This window comes from Zootoca vivipara, chromosome 7 (assembly GCF_965207765.1).
Source record: "Zootoca vivipara chromosome 7, rZooViv2.hap1.1, whole genome shotgun sequence".
NCBI classification, from domain to species: Eukaryota; Metazoa; Chordata; class Lepidosauria; order Squamata; family Lacertidae; genus Zootoca; species Zootoca vivipara.
Window position 1 is genome coordinate 90,262,452 of NC_142590.1, and position 20,355 is coordinate 90,282,806.

Below are 20,355 nucleotides of genomic sequence, written 5' to 3' on the forward strand. Positions count from 1 at the left end.
CAGACATGCAAATAAAGTAAGTAAGTAAGTAAATAAATAAATAAATAAATAGGTGATGGTTGGTGCATCTGACTTGTGATACATTTTCACCATGTCTAGCTTAGCATGGATGTCCAGCATGGTTCTCTCCAGGAGTTGTTGGCCTTCAACTCCTATCAGTCTCAGCCCACAAGGCCAGTGGTTAGGGATGATGGGAGTTGTAATCCAGCAAAATATAAAGATCCACAGGTTCCCTATACAGTACCTGCTCTGCAACATTAAACCAGCCAAGGGAGAAAGCTTTTTGACCAAGCTCATTTCTATGGTATATGGAGGCTATGAGCAGAATTAAAAGCAAGCACTATCTTCATAGTTCCAACAAGAATTATATCCTAGGATAGTTAACTTTTAAAAAAACAGCTCCAGCTTTAGAAATGTAGGGTACACATACACAGATTCTATTTCAATCAGAATTTTGGCCCAGTTTCAGCACAGAAACTGCCTTGGTTGCCCTCAGTTAGAAGAGAAATGGGAAATGTGTCGCTATTCTCCTTAATCTTTCAACAGCTTTTGATACCACTGACTATGCCAGGCATCCACAAACTTCGGCCCTCCAGATGTTTTGGACTACAATTCCCATCATGCCTGACCACTGGTCCTGCTAGCTAGGGATCATGGGAGTTGTAGGCCAAAACATCTGGAGGGCCGCAGTTTGGGGATGCCTGGACTATGCTATCCTTCTGGAGCAGCTGTCCCAGTTAGGGGTAGGTGATACTGCTTTGCCCTACTTGGATGATCGTTTCCAGAGGGTGATGCTTGGCAAGTGGTCTTTGGCCCCTAGAGCCTTCAGTGTGGAGTTCCTCAGGGTTCAATGTTATCCCCTTTGGTGTTTAACATCTACAGGAAACCGTAGATGTTAAACCGTTGTCAGCAATATGCTGATAACACACAACTCTAATTCTCCTTTACATCTGCAGGTGAGGCAGTGGATGTGTTGGACCATTGTCTTGCTTCAGTAATGAACTGGATGAGAGCCAACAAACTGAAGCTCAGTTCATATAAGACTAGGCACTGTTAGTGGGTGGTTCCCTAGACCAGATGGGTGGGAGCTTGTTTGCTGTTGATGGGGTAACACTCCATCTGAAGGAGTGGGTACATTGCTTGGGGGTGCTCCTGGATCTTTTGCTGTTGCTTGAGGCTCAGGTGGCCTTGGTGGCATGGAGTGCTTTCCATCAGCTCGGCTGGTGGTCCAGCTGTGCCCCTATCTGGACAGGGATAGTCAAACTTCTGTCGTCTATACACTGGTGACCTCTAGGTTAGATTACTGCAATGCATTATACGTAGGGCTGCCTCTGAAGAAGGTTCGGAAACTTCAGCTGTTGCAGAATTCAGCGGCCAGGTTGCTCAATGGAGCAAGACAGTTTGAGCATATTATACTGATCCTGGCCCAACTGCACTGGCTGCCAATTAGTTTCTAGGCCCAATTCAAAGTGCTGAATTTGACCTATAAAGCCTTAAACATCTCAGGACCTCAATAGCTCAAGGACCGCCTCTACTCATATGAACTGACCCAGACCCCGAGATCACCCACCACCTGAGGCCCTTCGTCATGTGCCTCCACGAGAAATCCGGAGGGTAGCAACACGAGAATGGGCCTTTTCTGCAGTGGAATGCCCTCCCCAAGGAGGCTTGCCTAGCGCCTTCACTGTACATCTTTAGGTGCCAGGCAAAAATGTTCCTCTTCAACCAGGCCTTTTCCCAATTAACATTGTGTCCTTTTAAATGTGTTGTGGAAACAAGGTGGTTATTGTGTTCTTGTTTTTATTAAGTATTTTGTGTTTTTATTTTATTTTTATGCTGTGAACCACCCTGAGATCTTTGAATGAAGGACAGTATGCAAATTTAATAAATAAAACAAATATATAAACAGTAGCTTTGAGAGTTATTGAAGATGGTATGATTTCAGTGGCCATTAGAATGATTCACTTGCACATGGTGTGTTCACTCACTCACTCAAGTTTTTTGAAAGACTACGAAAACCTGAAAATCCTACTAATAGAGATTATAATCGGATGAGATATCCACAGTCTTAGCAGCCATAGCTCTGTTATACTACCTTCTGCTCTCGGTTGTCTTAATGAAGCTTTGAGAAATTAACCAATTACATGACTGTCACTTTCTTTGTAAAGTTGTTTGTTCTGTGTCTGTGTCTGAATAGTTTTAAAAATAGCAGTGAGGTTGAAGTGCAGGCTGTAGGTAACCCTCGGTGACCTTTACTTGAATGGCTTATAGTTTGCTCATTTTGTTTAGACTTTAGTAACTGGTTTATTATGAACCTATCTAATACAAGCCATTTATTTTGCCTAGTCCACTGCTAGTGAAGAGGGGCAACTGGAGAGGGGCTATCACTATAACTTGATCCCGTTTGCTGATCTACCTTATAAGAGTGAATTATTTCAGTGGTGTTTGGATATTAAGAAGACAGGTTGTATTGGGTGTAGCGAGATGAATCTCTTAAACATTAAATAAGAGCAGGCTAAGAATTAGAACGCACAGTTAGATTAACTCTTAAACTTTGGTATAGAATTATGAATCCTTAAAGTATTTATTTTGACTGATAACGTGCGTTTAGGTGTGATAATATCGTACATCTCTTTCAAATTGTGCTTGCAGTACTGCTTGATGAAAGAATACAATCTTAACTTTATTCTCCCTCTGTTGTGTGAATGGGCTGCTGTTGCAAAAACTGATTTACTCAACTAGGCTGCAATATAGTGGATCTCAAGTGTATATAAATTAAGAAAAACCAAGCAAACCTCTGAAAGGAAGTGTATGATCATTCAGTATTATTTTATTCAATTTACTTGAGATTTAACAGCCAAGGTGCTAAAAGTGTCAGTTCTGCTCTCTCTTTCTCTCTCTCTTTTTTAAATCATGACTCTTTAGTTTCTACCTAGTTTAGTTTCACTTTTTTCCATCTGAAGCTTGTGGTGACTCACTTAATTTGAGAATTAGCAAATGGTTGGTTTAGGGCAAAATTTGACATTAAATGTGTTGCTCCCTGTGAACTCACATCTCTCAGGTCCATGTTTGATGCTAATGAACTTCCTTGTAGCCTACAGAGTTGGCATGAACAGTAACCACATCACCTTCCTGACACATGGCACCTCTGTTCACACATTATTTGAATAGAATGAAACTATTGGGAGCACAAGATAAGAAAACATGAACATTAGTATTTGAAGTAGGTATATGTGCCAATCATGAAGGCATTCCGCTTGAAGATGATCTCTGTATGCCATTCGGTGTGTATTGTGTGTAGCAGCCCTGAGACTCTCCCATGGTGACTGTTCTCTTGTTCCCCTGTTGCAACTGCTCATCCGTACCTTTTATCTTCATTCTCTCTCGCCTCCCTTCTTTTGCCAAGAAACTCCCACCTCTTGTAAGGTGGACTATTTGCAATTGTACAGTATATGCAAATTTACATTCTTTGTATAAGTCTTTAATTGGGATTCCTTTTTATAAAAGGGAATCAGCAGAAAGCATACAGTCTGCATATTGATCACAATATTGTTTGTTTCTTCTGTGTAAAATGCATTTTCCCTCCCATTATCTGTAGTGTAATCATTCTATGGGCCGTGTCCAGAAAGTGGTGTTGGGGGATGAGTGTTCAGAGCCCTGGGCTCCCACTTGTGGGGAGGCTCAGGGTTCCATCCTCTCCCCCATGCTTTTTAATATCTATATGAAGCCACTGGGAGAGATCATCAGGGGGTTTGGGCTCGGTGTTCATCAGTATGCGGATGATACCCAGCTCTACCTCTCTTTTAAATTAGAACCAGTGAAGGTGGTGAATTCCCTGTGTGAGTGCCTGGAGGCGGTTGGAGGATGGATGGCGGCTAACAGATTGGGGTTGAATCCTGACAAGACAGAAGTACTGTTTTTGGGGGACAGGAGGCGGGCAGGTGTGGGGGACTCCCTGGTCCTGAATGGGGTAACTGTGCCCCTGAAGGACCAGGTGCGCAGCCTGGGAATCATTTTGGACTCACAACTGTCCATGGAGGTGCAGGTTAATTCTGTGTCCAGGGCGGCTGTCTACCAGCTCCATCTGGTACACAGGCTGAGACCCTACCTGCCCACGGACTGTCTTGCCAGAGTGGTGCATGCTCTAGTTATCTCCCGCTTGGACTACTGCAATGCGCTCTATGTGGGGCTATCTTTGAAGGTGACCAGGAAACTGCAATTACAGTAATCCAGAATGCGGCAGCTAGACTGGTCACTGGGAGTGACCGCTGGGACCATATAACACCGGTCCTGAGAGATCTGCATTGGCTCCCAGTATGTTTCCAAGCACAATTCAAAGTGTTGGTGCTGACCTTGAAAGCCCTAAACGGCCTCGGTCCTGTATACCTGAAGGAGCGTCTCCACCCCCATCATTCTTCCTGGACACTGAGATCCAGCGTCAAGGGCCTTCTGGCAGTTCCCTCATTCCGAGAAGTGAGGTTACAGGGAACCAGAAAGAGGGCCTTATTGGTAGTGGGGCCCGCCCTGTGGAACACCCTCCCATCAGATGTCAAGGAAATAAGCAGCTATCCTATTTTTAAAAGACATCTGAAGGCAGCCCTGTTTAGGGAAGTTTTTAATATTTAATGCTGTATTGTTTTTAACACTCGATTGGGAGCCGCCCAGAGTGGCTGGGGAAACTCAGCCAGATGGGCGGGATATAAATAATTTATTTTTATTTTATTTTATTTGCCACCTTGATTTTTCCTGCAGACTCCCAAACTTGACCATTAGAGCCCAAATATTTGGTACTAGCAAAATTGGTTTCGTGAAATTTATTTATTTATTTTGTAAAAAAAACAACACCTTACACTGCTCTTTGTCCTGTGACCAGGTTAAAACAATACTTTCATAAAGTAATAAATGTTAAGAACAAAATCATAAGTAACACAAATAATAGAATAAAATCAGCCTTTCACTTTCCTGAATTTTAAGTGTCCCACTACCTTAAAAAGCCTGATGAAAAGACAAGTCTTCAGCTGGTGCCTAGAGCTGGATAATATTGGTTCCAACTAAACCTCTAGAGGGGAGCATGTTCCACTGCAGGGGTGCTATTCTGGAGAAGGCCATCTGGGTTTAATCAAGGTTTACCATCAAGATTTAATATATGATATTTTAAGATAAAGCAGTACAAAAGAGAGTGAATATTTAGATAAAAAGAATATTGTGATATCTTCAAGACTAATAAATTTATTATGGCATTAAGCCATAAAAAAAATTAGTCTTTAAGGACTTTGTTGTTTTTGCTGTTGCAGACTTACATGGCTATCCCTCTGGAAGTTGTTAATTTAAATAGAGATCCAAGCTGCTGTTTTCACCTGTTTAGTTAGTGCCTATTCCACTTCCAACCTTATTTGGACGGGGAAGCATTTACCCAGCTGCTCTGTAGAGTCTGTTGGCAAATTAGACCCCGAGGCTCTCATTACTGCGGTTTCCCTAGAGTGTATCTGAGTGCTCATCTCCTCTAAAAGCAGGACAACAAGGAGAAGCACTACTGATAGTCCAAAAAATTATGTTAATTTTTCATCCAAAATATTCCAAAAGTCACAAAGGGAGGTACTACAGTCCCAATATTTAATTGGGATTGTGAGCTATATTGTATATAGAAAAATAATTTAACATAATATATTGTTTGCTATTGCTGATATGCTTTCTCCGTTTGCAGCAGTGAAAATGATTTATAGGTGGCTGCTATTAGATAAGTGTGGTACCCTTTTGTTGTTTTTTGGTCAACGCGTGATTCTGCATTCGAAAGGTTAATAGCGATGTTACCCCACAAGCGCTATTTCACTTTGGGGCTAATCCAGGATTGTAAAATGAGGTCCTGCATGCAGTCGTTGGTGTGTTGCATTTGCGGTTCACTGGCTCACAGCAAGTTGTTTCTGGCCTGATTCCAAGCATCAGGTCATTGTTGCTAAGGCGAGCTCTGCCTGAACACCAGACACCTGCACAAAGGACAAGTAATAGAGGATGTGCTTTAGCAAATAGCTACTTCTTTTTCTTGGTGTTTCATCAGACCTTGGAGATATAGTACTGACAATCTTCAGCTACAGCAAAGTATCCGACAGTCCCGCCAGAAAAACCTTTCTGATGAAGCTACTTCTTGTTTCTGCACTGACACGGTGATAGCTGTATGGGTCTCTAACCAGTACGAAGCTGTTGCAGCTTAAATCAATACATTTGCTTGTACAGAATTTCAGATCTTGAGACTATCCTGTCCTAATAGGAAGCATGTGCTGTTGAAATTTGTTTGCTTATTCCTGCTACCGGGTGTTACGGTAGTACTTGTTGTTGTTGTTTTGTCGTTTAGTCGTGTCCGACTCTTCGTGACCCCATGGACCAGAGCACGCCACAGTACACACCACAGCAAAATAATATTGGGTATATGCTTACTTCATGCTTGGAACTGGCCAGGCCTTCTGGGCTTCACTATAGCCTAGCATGCACTGAGAGTGCAACCTAGGCTAGAACACACCCAGTATTTTTCTGTGGTTGTATGTTACAGGGGAATATCAGTAATGTAGGTAAAGATTGATTCGGGTGGTTCCCCCCCCCCCGGGGGGGGAATTCATCTGCTCCCACTGGCAGTTATTCATATTTTTAAAAACAGTATGCCCTCTCTTTGAATTAGTGTCATTTCAAGCCAACAGTCTTTTCCCTGGTAAATCTTGGAAGCTTATTGGGGTTCCCAAAATATTGTGTTGTGAAACTGTGCAGATTGATTGAGATGAATCTCTGTGGCGCAATGGGTCAATGCATCTGGCTGTTAACCAAGAAGGTTGGTGGTTGGAGCCCACCCAGGGACAGTGTTCGAAACCTCCATTATTCTAGGCGCATTTTGCGACCGGAAATTTCATTAGTGCAAGCAGTTTCTGAGCTCTGGGCACAGTACTGTGCCTAAGATTTCAGATTAAAACTGCAGAGTAGAAAGAAAGGAGGACCTTTTTCTGCCTCCCTACTTCCAGCTACTCTCTGAAGACTAGAAAAGATACCCTTTTAAGAATATTAGGGAAGTAGGCAGGGGAAGGACTATACCATGTGAAAAATGAGCATAATATTTTAGCTGCAGTTCATTCATTTTCAGCTTTGTACTTTTGTTATAAAAAGCGCACCTAGACATTCAATTGTTGTTCCCATAACCTAGGTTTAATGTGCCATTTAGCTCCTAGCTTTTATATCTCAGTTTCTAATGCTGCCCAAGGATGGTTGTGGGCAGAATTCCTGTATTGCAGGGGGTTGGACTAGATCACCCTTGGGGTCGCTTCCAACTCTTCCTTTCTATGATTCTCTGAGTACTATATTTGTGAGAGCCTTCCTGTACCCACGAAATACACACCCATTAAACAGAAGAGCACAGCTTGTCTTTATAAGAGTTGGCCAACTTTCCATGAGGAAAGACAATGAACCTTAACTTAGTCTATAAAGGGTTACGTCTCTATAAGAACACTTCAGTGGTATACAACAAAAGGAACAACCATTAAGATGCCCAGTGCATACTTCCTGCTCTGTTACTTTTAAAAGACAACTGAAAGCTGCTCTGTTTAGGGAAGTTTTTAATGTTTGATGCTGTATTGTTTTTAATATTTGGTTGGAAGCCGCCCAGAGTGACTGGGGAAGCCCAGCCAGATGAGTGGGGTATTGTTGTTGTTGTTGTTGTTGTTGTTGTTTTATTATTTATTATGTGAAGCAGTTTTTCTGTGATTCATCATTGTAATAGTTGTATCTGTCCTTATAATTGTATATTTTATTGTTGTAACCTACCATGGGACATTATGGTGAAGGGTGGGTAAGAAATCTTATAAATTAATAAATAAATGGAATTCTAGTTAATGATGGGAATGGTCCTATAAATATGGGCCTTAAATATGGGACTGGTGTGTAAATCTATAAAATTACAGCAAGTATACCAAAAACCCTGCTACAAAAGAAGTTTCTGAAGCTTTGCCCTTGGTGCCCTTGATTCCCATTAGAACAGAGCTTTTCTATTGGTCTGTTGGATAAGCAGTTAGTTGTGTGTCTGCTGAAGAACAGGACTGTGCTAGAGTTGTAACCTGCACTGTGTTGTGTTTCTCTTCCAGTAAACGAATTCACGGTGATCAGAAAGAAGTTCAAATGCCCCTACTGCAGTTTCTCAGCCATGCACCAGTGCATCCTGAAGAGGCATATGCGATCCCACACTGGAGAACGACCCTACCCTTGTGAAATTTGTGGGAAGAAATTCACCCGCCGGGAGCACATGAAACGGCATACCTTGGTAAGTTTGGAGCCTTTGGAGTTGCTCCGAAGGGCAGGAGGCAGCTGGAAAACGCAGGCGTGGTTTGTGATTGAGAAAATGAAACTCTGGTGTTTTACGTGCACATGTTCCTTTGTCTGTCTGTGAAAGGGAGAGAAAGTGAAAGTGAACTTTCAAGGCTTTGTTCCTCCCATTTTGTGGTCATTGCATGGAAAGAAAGAATCAGCTGCTTGGGGAGCCCATATGGTTCTAAGGAAGAAGACATGTTTTAAATCAGGGAGATGGAATGGGTCAGTTGACACTGGGTCTCTTATAACAATTCTGTGTTTGGACGCTGTCCATATGAAATGTAAGCCCAGGGGTCCCCAGACTTACCGGGCTTCGGGCCGGTGCCCGCCGCGCCGACCGCGCGTCGGGCCAGAGGGCAGGGGAGTGCGCGCGCAGCGGGCCGGAGGGCAGGGGAGTGCGTGCCCGTGCGCACACGCACACAGTCGGAAAAAAATTGCTGAAAATCACTTGTGCGCATGCATATGGGCCTCCCCCGCCCCAAAAGTGCATCGGAAATGACCTCTTCTGGGTCGGGAGAGGCCCATACGCATGCGCACAAAGGATTTTTGGCGATTGTTTGCCGATTTTGAAGATCGCCGCCGCGCCGTGCGCCGTAAGAGCGGGCAGCGGGCGGCGGGGGTCGTAGCGGGCCGGATTGGGAGGCCAATTGGGCCACATCCGGCCCGGGGGCCGTAGTTTGGGGACCCCTGTGTAAGCCAGATCTTTCTCGTTGCGTTGCTGTTGTGCTTGTTAACCCTTGAACCAAATGCATGATGGATTTTCTCACTATGAGGTGTCTTGAAGGGAGGTGTATGTATATGTTGTCCTGCTTTTTCTTATGGGCTGTTGGGCCCAACAAATTGTCATGACAGATGACAGTGATGTTTGTTAAAAGTCTGTAAGGATGTAAAGAAACATCATTGTCAAGCTACGTATTGATCAGCTGGCAATCAAAATGCATTTTAAGAGGCTGCATGCTCTGGAGCGTCCACATACCCTAAAAAACAAGAAGGCGACTTCATATATTTCTGTGTGGACCTTATTCTTGCTCTTAATTTAGTTCAATGCTGTGCGCTCCTGCCCCTCCCACAGCTGAACTGCACATCTCCTGTGTTAGGACTAGAAGTTAACACACTCACACGCCCACTTCTATTATTTGGGTACAAGATATTGTACTATTATCCTCAGCTGCACTAATGCCACCTTAACATTCAGCAGATTTCCCCACCTTCTAGAAAGGCATTGGCCAATATGGGCTCCGGTCAAGTTAGTAGTTCCATAATTTGCTGTCTGAAGTCCAGGTGAAATTTGAGTTCTCTTATTATAAGAAATACAGACCAAATGTCTCTTTTGTAGAGCTGGTCTTTAAACATTTTTTACACCTTTTGGTAGGAGAATTGAAAGATAGAAGCCATGTACTTGAGTAACTAAGCTTTTGGTTGTGAAGGGGAAATACCGTACCTGCTTCCTTCTGTGTAGTGTCCAAAATGTACATCAGGCCGTACTTTCTGCAGACAACATGTCTTTCTCCCAGCTGCCCCCTGATAGGACTTTCTTTTCCCCTTTGAGGGGAAAGTTTGTTATATAGTCAGCTGATACACCACTGTCTGCCTAAGGCAGGTAGGTGCCAGTGCTGCACCTTAGTTTGCCAAATGGCAGCATTTATAGACAAGATGGGCAGCTAGCCTGCACTGCTGAAGCAGCAATATTGAAGGGGCTTCTGATATCTGTTGCCATAGTACCCAAAACCCCACTGTCTTCTCCTTCCTTCCGTGAATGCTTGTCCATTCGGATGAGTGCCCAGCCATCTGGTCGTGGGACTGGTTGCTCCCTGAGATGCCCCTTGATTTGCATCCTTTGGGGTGAAGTTAGTCATATGCCACTCAGTAGCCCCAGAGCTTCATCCAGCTACTCTTCCTCTCTTTCTTTCATTCCTTCTCCCTCTCTCTCTCTCTTTCATTCCTTCTCCCTCCCTCCCTCCCTCCCTCTCTTTCTTTCATTCCTTCTCTCTCTCTCTCTCTCTCTCTCTCTCTCTCTCTCTCTCTCTCTCTCTCTGGCCCGTAGATTGAATTGCCTTACAAGGCTCAGGGCAAATAATAACCATTACATTTGAAAACAAAATACAATTAAATTAAAACAATCTCCCCTAGTTTAACCATAGAGTCTAAATCCTAGCTCAAAACAAACATAGATAGCGTACTTCTTCAAGATTATAAAATCAAACCTCCACTTTTTAGTGACTTTTGGCAGTATGGGTCTGTGAGTGATAAGTATAAAGGGGCACACAGACAGGAGATTGTCGATTTTGAATTTTTGTTATGAACCTTCCAGTGTTAAAATGAGCATTGACAGGTCATCCTAATCTGTGCAAGGGTAACTAAAATATAGCTTCTGAAACTCATAGCCTTGTTTAGAGGCAACACAGTGGCATGTTCTGCTTTTCTACTTTCAAGGTTTCCTGCATCTATTCCTGATTGTTGGCAGACGAAATCATGTTAGAACAAAATGAAGAAATTAGAGACAGCTGTTTTAAAAAGAAAGATAAAAAACTTCACTATTTGTTGCAATGTGATCTAGCTGCCATTGCACCATAAAGTCTCTTACTTGCTGACCTACCTGCCTTAACTTTGTCTTTTCCCCCTACTCTCCTTATCAAGGTCCACAGCAAAGACAAAAAATATGTCTGTAAAGTGTGCAACCGAGTGTTTATGTCTGCAGCCAGCGTGGGGATTAAGCATGGTTCCCGCCGTCATGGTATTTGCACAGATTGTTCTGGCCAAGGCATGGCCAGCCACTTGGATGCCAGCGGAGGAGATGGCTCCCCAGATGAATTGTACGGCACAGAAGAAGGCCCATATATGGAAGATCCTGACGACCTCAAAGCAGAAGGAGATGAAGACATGGGGGGTGACGATGACATAAAATGGAAAGATGACATAGAAATTTCACAAGACGACGTGATTTTGGAAGATGACAAAGATGACCTTGACTCTCCACAGGAGAATGAAAACTCTGAGGATACCGACAAGGATTTCACTTGGATTTCTTAGGGATTTTTGTTCTGCTCAATCTGTTTGGGATGGGGTAGGGAAGAGGAAGGTTGTGTTGGGAAAGCTCAAGTAGCCTTGCTAATGTCCTTGTGTACAAAAATGTGTGTGGAGGATTTTTTTACCCCCCAAGCAAACAAGCTTTTCATTTGTTCCCTCCAGATACTGTATCAGCAAACATTTCCCCTGAAACGTTTCCACTTTCTTACCTGTTGCCCGTCACATGGTCCTGAAATGCTTAGAATCATGTCCTTGTCTTTCAGTGAGAGCCAACTAGATTGTATGCAGGCGCCATGGAGCTTCCACCCTCAAATGTCCCTCTACTGTCAGCTTGAAATAGGGAGGACTCTTACAATAATTACCAAAACATTTTTAAACAACTCTGCTTCCAGCAGCAAGGGATTTGTGACAAGCTTACCCATGGTAAAGTCCAGGGTGCGGGTGGTGCTGTGGTCTAAACCTTGAGCCTCTTGGGCTTGCCAATTGGAAGGTCCGTGGTTCGAATCCCCACGATCAGAGCTCCCGTTGCTCTGTCCTAGCTCCTGCCAACCTAGCAGTTCGAAAGCACACCAGTGCAAGTGGGTAAATAGGTACCGCTGCGGCAGGAAGGTAAATGGCATTTCCATGCGCTCTGATTTCCAACATGGTGCTCTGTTGCACCACAAGTGGTTTAGTCATGCTGGCCACATGACCTGGAAAGCTGTCTGCGGACAAATGCCGGCTCCCTTGGCCTGAAAGCGAGATGAGCGCTGCAACCCCATAGTCACCTTTGACTGGACTTAACCGTCCAGGGGTCCTTTACCTTTTTTTTAGCTTACCCATGGTAAACAGAGCAGTGTGAGCATTTCAGGACTTTCCCCTTTAATAATGCAACAACTCTTTCAGTAAGCCAGAGAGATCAAGTCTGTAGCCTTCACTAGAACTGGAACACTTGCCCTCAGGTCAATTGAGCAAAGGATTCAGTTGTCCATTGGCATTTGTAATATAAAGACACCCTCCTCTGAGGTTTGATTTGTGATGCTCTATGGTGCAGGAATATTTGCTGCAAAAGTGTCCCCTAGTGGCCAAGTCTTATAAATGCACTTTTCTTCTGGTGTGGCTGTCTTTTTCGCTTCTTCAGTGACATATGGCAATACTCAGCGTACCAGCTTCTTTGCCAAGTTCTGCCAAGCTCTATTAGGACGTACCCATGTGGGGTATTTTTTATCAGGTCTTGGACGCATTAATTGTTCACAGCAAGTGTACCAATCCCTGCTATGCCACACGTTCGTGTCATAACAAAATAAAAAAATTCCTTCCAGCAGCACCTTTAAGAGACCAACTAAGTTTGTCATTGGTATGAGCTTTTGTGTGCATGCACACTTCTTCAGATACATTGAAATAGAAGTCACCAGAGAGGGTGGGGAGGGGTATTACTCAGAAGGGTGGTGGGAAATTGTGATTGACTGACTGACAGCTGTTGACGACTGTTAACGACTGCAATTGGTCTTACAGGAAAAAGCAAGGGGTGAGATAGCTAAAGATAGCTTTATCATGTATAATGAGATAAGAATCCAATGTCTTTATTCAGACCAGGTCTCTCCATGGTTTTAAGCTTGGTAATAAGTTGCAGTTCAGCAACTTCTCTTTCCAGTCTATTTCTGAAATTCTTCTGTAATAAGGCAGCTACTTTGAGATCTTGTATAGAATGTCCTGGGAGATTGAAGTGTTCTCCTACTGGTTTCTCTGTCTTGTGATTCCTGATGTCAGATTTATGTCCAGTTATCCAGGGTTTGGCCTGTTTGTCCAATATAGAGAGCTGAAGGGCACTGCATAGTTCCCTCAGAAGAATCGGGGGTTGCTCTGCCAGGTGGAAAGGTAAATTGTCCATCACCAGTGGCAGAACTCTGGGTGCCAGTAAAGACAGCAGAGTGGGAAACGGGAGATGTGGCACAACGCACCCAGAAGTTACCCTGTGTTCTCCTCATTTGAAATGTAGAGGAACTGCACAAGGGCAATCGTCCTTTTCAATGCTCACCTCAGTCTTTCAGGTTTTTTTGGCAGCCCCGAGAGAATGGCACAAACTCCCCAAATAACCTGAGTTCTTCCTTCTTTGGCTACTGCTTCTGTGCTTGCAAGTGCAATGCCAGACCATTTGTCGTGGGTGCATCTATGTCCCTGAATCTGGAAAAGTGGCTATGTATTTAAGCATCCAAGCAGATCTTCCACATCTTGTCTACCAGTTGTGGCTGCAGGCTTGTACCCTGCAGCACCCACAGAGAAGGGTCTAGGGTCATGATCCTAAGAACTGGCGAGTTGTATGTTTCATGGTTGGCTACTGCTGCTTTTCTGGTGCAGCCTTTAAATAGTAAACTGGCCTGTATATTTTATCTTTGGAACAGATTTTTATGCAGAATAATGTGGGTGCTACCGGTTGTGCTTGGAACCTGCCACAGGAAGCAGCCTTCATAGGAAGGAAACTGAATATAAAAGGTCCTATTATTGTTATTTTTTTGTGCAGCAAGGACAACAGGCTTCTGAGATTGTGTACAGATGATCATTTCTAAAGAGCAATGGAAGTGTCTTCTCTGCACTGGAGGGGCAGAATCTTACCAATGCCTAACATTTACTTCCAATTGCAGCTACTTCTCCATATAAGACAATGAAGGGCATGGAACCGTCTAGATCAGAATGAAAAAGCGCCTGGTTTTCATCAGTTAACTCCCAAATAAAACCTTGAATAGCAGGCCATTGCTGTGAAAGACGGAGCAGATTCCACTTCCTGTTTTTTATTTTCCCCTTTTCTTGTAAAGAGAGTGTATAAGCATATTATTTAATGTATATATATTTAAAAAACACGTTGCAATTGGTTTCAGAACTGTTCCACAGATGATCACTAGTGTTCCTTGTCCTGGGCACTATCACACTAGGTGCTAAGAAAGGTCACATGCCTTATGGCAGCAGTTGTCAATCATGCTGCTTAGTGCTTGTTTTGGCCTTCAAACATACACTGCTTGAAGTACTACAGAAATCTGCAAACATATTCATAGAAAACATTTTTAAAAAAAAGAATAACAAAAAAATATATAGCTGAACAGCAATTGTTAAGCCTATACAGTATGGCTTCAAATTCTCTGCAGGGCTATCATCTGTACACAGCCTGAGGACAGAGCTTGCAAAAAATAATAGTCCCCCCAAAAAACCCTACCACCATGCAAACAAAAAAACAACCACCACCATGTGTGTTTCTCCTCTGGAAGAACATCAAAGCCAGCTTTTCTGAATCCAACGAAGACAAACCCCAGTGGTGACAACCTTTCAATATTAAAATGCCTTTCACTGAAGATATTTACCCTTCACTGAAGTGTTTAATGCAAGAATTTCCATCTGGTCTTGCACTAATGAACATCTTCCTTTAAAGAGCTTTGCTTTATTAATGGGCCATATCAGTGTGTTCATGTTTCAGCTTCCTTTACTTGGATAAATCTCAGGTTAATAAAGAGAACTGAGAGGGGAATTCACTCATTTTATTTTTCTATGCACTTCTTTTCTTCCTCTCCATCCGTTGTCACTCCCCACCATTTCGCAACACCACATTCACTGGAGTATTTTAGGCATGCTGTCTTGCTGAAGTTACTCCATGTTCTTAGTGCTTAACTAGCTCAAAGGAAAGTTTTATTATGGGAAAATGCTCTGCTGCTAAACAAGGGTACAGAATTGTTTGTATTTAGCCAGGGAGACATGACCAATAACCAAATACTTTAATATTCTCAAGGGAGATTGCAGGGTGGGGGCTAGAATCCAAGACTCTTCTTGCATTTGAGCTTGTTGTAAAGCCTCATTCTATTTCAACTGGAAGACAAATGTTTTAATACTGGACTTTCATAAACACCTTTCTAAACGCTGCAGAAAACAAGCTATGCACAATGGAGACCTTGGCCTTGGCTGTCCAAATGACAGAATCCCAATGGATTAATAGGAGTTCTAGAAAATGCTGGAGATGTGAGTTTCTCTTGACTCCCTTTTTATTGACATCATCTTGTATGGAACCAAGGACATCAGGATTCGAGGACTCCTAGTGTTTAGCATTAATAAAGTTTCTTTGTTTGGGGGGCACACTCCTGAATTTAAGACATTCCATTTTCCTCCCACCTTGACTTGAAAGTTGGATTTCGCGCACGCACAAACCCTTGCTGGCCATATCTGCAAAGTGGTTCCCTGTGTACTCAGTTTGGCTTGTTAGTACTTAAACCAAAAGTGCAGGAAACCTTCCATGGAAGTGAGGTGGTGGGGAGTAATTTTCACTTAACTCTTGAACCTTCCTGGCCCCTCCTTCTCTCCACTCTACCTTGGGAACTTTGGTTGTGCAGACTGCCAGTTTCATGTTGCTGTCTTTATTGGTTCATTTGTGGTGTGGTGATAGAATAGGGACAAAGGAGCAAGTCAACACCAGCGCCTTCATGCATGGTGGATCATCTTCTTCTTTGGCGATCACTCATAGCCAAGTAAGCGACGAGTCCGTAAGTGACTGTGGAGGCCAATTCTGGATCCACACGTCCTTCTACAGCGATGGTGCATCTATACCGTACCTAGATGGTTCTCTAAAATACATGGGAGTTACGAAAGTACCACTCACCCTGAATTGACTGTGTTGCCTTTTCCTCCTCTTGGTTAAACTTGATTTTGTATTCATTTTCCTCCTCTCCCAGTGCTTGCTTTATTTAAAATGGTTTTATTTCTCTCTTTAAATAGGAGCCACTTGTCTTTTATGCATTTTATCAGTGTCATTTCTCTCCTATTTTGACTAAGTGGAAGCAATGACCAGACCCATGAAATGTGAATGTTTCAGCTTTCTCAGTGACAACATTGCAGATGCTGTGTTACTTAAGTACACTATGTGTGTGTTGAGATCACCTTGGGAACTTCTTTTAAACATGATTTTAAAGAAGCTTGAGCAGTTTTGTGTTCTCGTATGAGTTTGGTTCACTTCACTCGGTTTTGCTTAGGATCCATTCCTAGAATCATAGACTTGGAAGAGACCACAGGGGCCATCCAGTCCAACCCCCTGCCAAGCAGGAAACACCATCAAAGCATTCTTGACATATGCCTGTCAAGCCTCTGCTTAAAGACCTCCAAAGAAGGAGACTCCACCACACTCCTTGGTAGCCAATTCCACTGCCGAACAGCTCTTACTGTCAGGAAGTTCTTCCCAATGTTTAGGTGGAATCTTCTTTCTTGTAGTTTGAATCCATTGCTCCGTGTCCGCTTCTCTGGAGCAGCAGAAAACAACCTTTCTCCCTCCTCTATATGACATCCTTTCATATATTTGAACATGGCTATCATATCACCCCTTAACCTTCTCTTCTCCAGGCTAAACATACCCAGCTCCCTAAGCCGTTCCTCATAAGGCATTGTTTCCAGGCCTTTGACCATTTTGGTTCCCCTCTTCTGGACACGTTCCAGCTTGTCAGTATCCTTCTTGAACTGTGGTGCCCAGAACTGGACACAGTACTCCAGGTGAGGTCTGACCAGAGCAGAATACAGTGGTACTATTACTTCCCTTGATCTAGATGCTATACTCCTATTGATGCAGCCCAGAATTGCATTGGCTTTTTTAGCTGCTGCATCACACTGCTGGCTCATGTCAAGTTTGTGGTCTACCAAGACTCCTGATGGTCTGTGCCCTCTTCTGTCGCTTTGCTAGTCAAGGAGTTTTATCTGGAAGTGGACAGCAGGTAGGCACTTAATTTTGATTACTCAAATGGGTGTCTGCTGTGTGCTTGTCTTTAAACAAAGCCTACATGGCTTGTGATTCACCAAACCACGTTTCTGCACTCACCTGTAGGCTGCTAGAACAGGATCAAGGTCATGCTGGTTAGGTGTAATTAAACATCAAGACCTTTCTGAGGGAAAGAGCTGCTTGCCAGCGTAACAGACTCCTGCAGAAGGTGGTGGACTCTCCTTCCCTGGAGGCAATCTGTCGGGGATGCTTTAGTTGAGATCCCTGCATTGCAGGGGGTTGGACTAGATGACCCTCAGAGTCCCTTCCAATTCTATGATTCTATGAATTAGATCAGTGCTTCGTTTTGCCAAGGAAATACAGCAAGCCCATTTGGGGTCTAGCAACCACTGTAAACTGTGAAGATGATGCTGGCAAGGCTGCAAGGTATCAGCTGATTGGAGGGGACTATAGGTCTGGTGGTGTCTCTTAGACTGCCTATAGCAGGCATGGCCAAACTCCGGCCCTCCATATGTTTTGGGACAATTCCCATCATCCCTGACCACTGGTGTTGTTAGCAAGGGGTGATGGGAGTTGTCCCAAAATATCTGGAAGGCCACGTTTGGCCATGCCTGTCCTATAGAGCAGGCATAGGCTAACTCTGGCCCTCCAGATGTTTGGAACTACAATTCCCATCATCCCTGACCACTGGTCCTGTTAGCTAGGGATGATGGGAATTGTAGTTCTAAACATCTGGAGGGCCAGTTTGCCTATGCCAGCTATAGAGGATGTGGCTCAGATGAGGTGATGGGCTGCAGTTACTTTTCTGTGCTCTATCCCCAGCATTAGACTTTGGTAGGTTTGTGACTTGGAAGCCGTAAAGCAGCTATAGAGATCTTTCACCCTAGTACTAGAAATCAATTTCATTGATTTTAAGCATTTCATATGCATTTAAAATTCTGTGGTAAGCACGCTGCAATGTACAATCTGAGCAGTGTTGCAAAATATATATAGTTTTAACCATATTGAACTCCTAATCATTTCTTCTTCCTGTTATTATTTTGCTTGTACCTTTTTTAATTGAGTCATGCTGCTTTGATCATGATGTTGAGGTGGTCAGTCTTATTGGTCCACTGAGTCCAGCATTGTTTCCTCTGACTGGCAGCAGCTCTCCAAGACCACGGGCAGCAGTCTTCCCTTTGGCTCTGTTTAGCTAGCATTACCAGGAATTGAACTCAGGACTTTTGCAAGCAAAATATATGCCTCTACTGGGAGCAGCATTCTTCTCCCCCACCCCTGACGAACCATGATCCCGAGATACCATGTTTCTTTCTTTCTTTTTTTTAAAGAGCAAGTTTCTAGCATTTATAGAAAGTGAGCTTTGAAACAAAACATACATGCAGTGGTCTGCTCATTTTAAGATTGGAGTTTTGTGTTACCAAAAAAGAAGAAATGGAATTGTTCTGCACACATGTGTACCGTATTTTAATTAGGGATTAACTTCCTTGTAGAATACTGCCCTGCATTTCAAAGGGGCTTGTGCAGGAGAACATCCCCCTATAGCAGGAGAAGCAAAAAGGTTGATTGGGCTCTTCTCATCTCAGGCAATCGATCGTACGACTCAATGGGCAGTGTAATTTCTGCAGGCTAGGTAGTGTGAATTTTTTTAAAATATGTTTTGAGTTTATACCAGGAAGCTCTCCTGCATACGTGTGTCTGAATTAAATGGGAGTTATTCAGGAGTGTGACTCCCATCCTTCTTAATAAGCACAGGAGAGATCCCCCTGACTTGTGCCCAAAATTAGTACATTTTGATTCCCTCTCTGTATTTGGCATATCTGGCCAAAAAGCTTGGCTACCTTCAGATAAGGCGCTTCACAATCATGCTCATGCTTCCGACGTCACCCCCCCCCCTTTTTTTTAAAGTAAAAAGAGAGAAGCTCTAATAAGTTCAGCAACTGGAAGCATAGCAATCTGATTGAAGATAATCTACATTTAGTTCATTCTGTGACATGTGCAACTCTTAAGCCATACTGAACTGGGTTTTTATTTTATTTTTAAAGGTTCTCTGTCGTATGGTTTGAATTTCTGCCTTGTTTATTTTCAAAGGATTCCTTCATAGTAAGGGATGCCGTGTGTGTGTGTGTGTGTGTGTGTGTGTGTGTGTGTGTGTGTATGTGTGGGGGTGTGCTTTCATATATATAAATATATATTTATTTTTCAGCATGCTTAAACCTGTCTACTAAAATGTAACTAAAGCAAACAAGGGCAGTGTTTGAACATTGTTGATTATTTTTTTTGCTGGGAATAGTCTATATTATACTGACTTTATATATTATTATAAACCTGTGTTTGTATTGCCGATGTTTAATATTTTGAGGGTGGGATATGGGGAGATTTTAGAACCCAGAAGTCAGTTGGGAAAGGAGTGTGTGTTTGTACTGATTTTCTCTCAGTGTAGTTCAGGTAACTATGACCTTATTTACTAGATGATCTCACACTTTCTTTTGTCTGTCTAGGAGCCGATCATATTTACTTTGTCATGAGATTAATTTAGACATACTTGCAAAAATCGGTCCGTTTCAATAAATTGGGATATTGCTGCTAAAAGTATCTGTTTCTATTTTCAAGTGTCCACACACTTACAATTTCCTGTTCTTGACCTGAGCTATTTGCAAATAGGGCGAGTGGGGTGTATGGCCACCTGCTCCTATAGCAAGGGGGGGGGGGGAAGTGTGATAAAAATGAATACTTGATTCCCCTGCAAGCCCCAAAACTGACAGATGGAGGTGTGCACATACATTTCCCCCCCCTACTGTCAACAGGTAGAAGCTTGCAGCCATGATCCCTTGACCACCTGCTTCTTGAGCTCATGGTGACCAACCAAAAAAGGGATCTTGGTGCCATACTGGGTAACTCAGTGAACATGTTGCAGCAGCTGTGAAAAATGTGAATTCCATCTTCAAAGTCATTTGGAAAAGGGGTGAAAATAAAACCTCAAATATCAACATGGTCATATGCCATGTAGATTTGTGGAAAATTGGAAAACTGTTGTGCGATTTAGCAGTCTCTCGATACATTTGATACACACACCAAAATATTTATCTGGAGCTAGATCATGTTCAAAGGGATCCCTGTTCCTGATGGGCAGGGAGCACTGTTGACCCAGAGCAACAGCCCATCATTCCCATCCTCCCCATACTCTTAAAACAGTTCCAGTACGTTTACGTCAATGAGAAGTGCACCAACCCACTATCAATCGCCAACTCATTGACTGTATGCATACAGCC

General features: G+C 43.2%; 1 protein-coding gene across 1 annotated transcript in view; it reads left to right on the forward strand.

Annotated features, from left to right (window-relative positions):
- ZBTB46 (zinc finger and BTB domain containing 46) overlaps positions 1-19,675 on the forward strand; it is a 61,820-nt gene extending 42,145 nt beyond the window's left edge. The window contains exons 4-5 of the mRNA XM_035122830.3: positions 8,118-8,293; positions 10,978-19,675. Coding sequence (XP_034978721.1) covers positions 8,118-8,293; positions 10,978-11,370 — 569 coding nt within the window. The 3' untranslated portion in view covers positions 11,371-19,675. The remainder of the gene's footprint in view (positions 1-8,117; positions 8,294-10,977) is intronic.
- Positions 19,676-20,355: the final 680 nt, after the last annotated feature.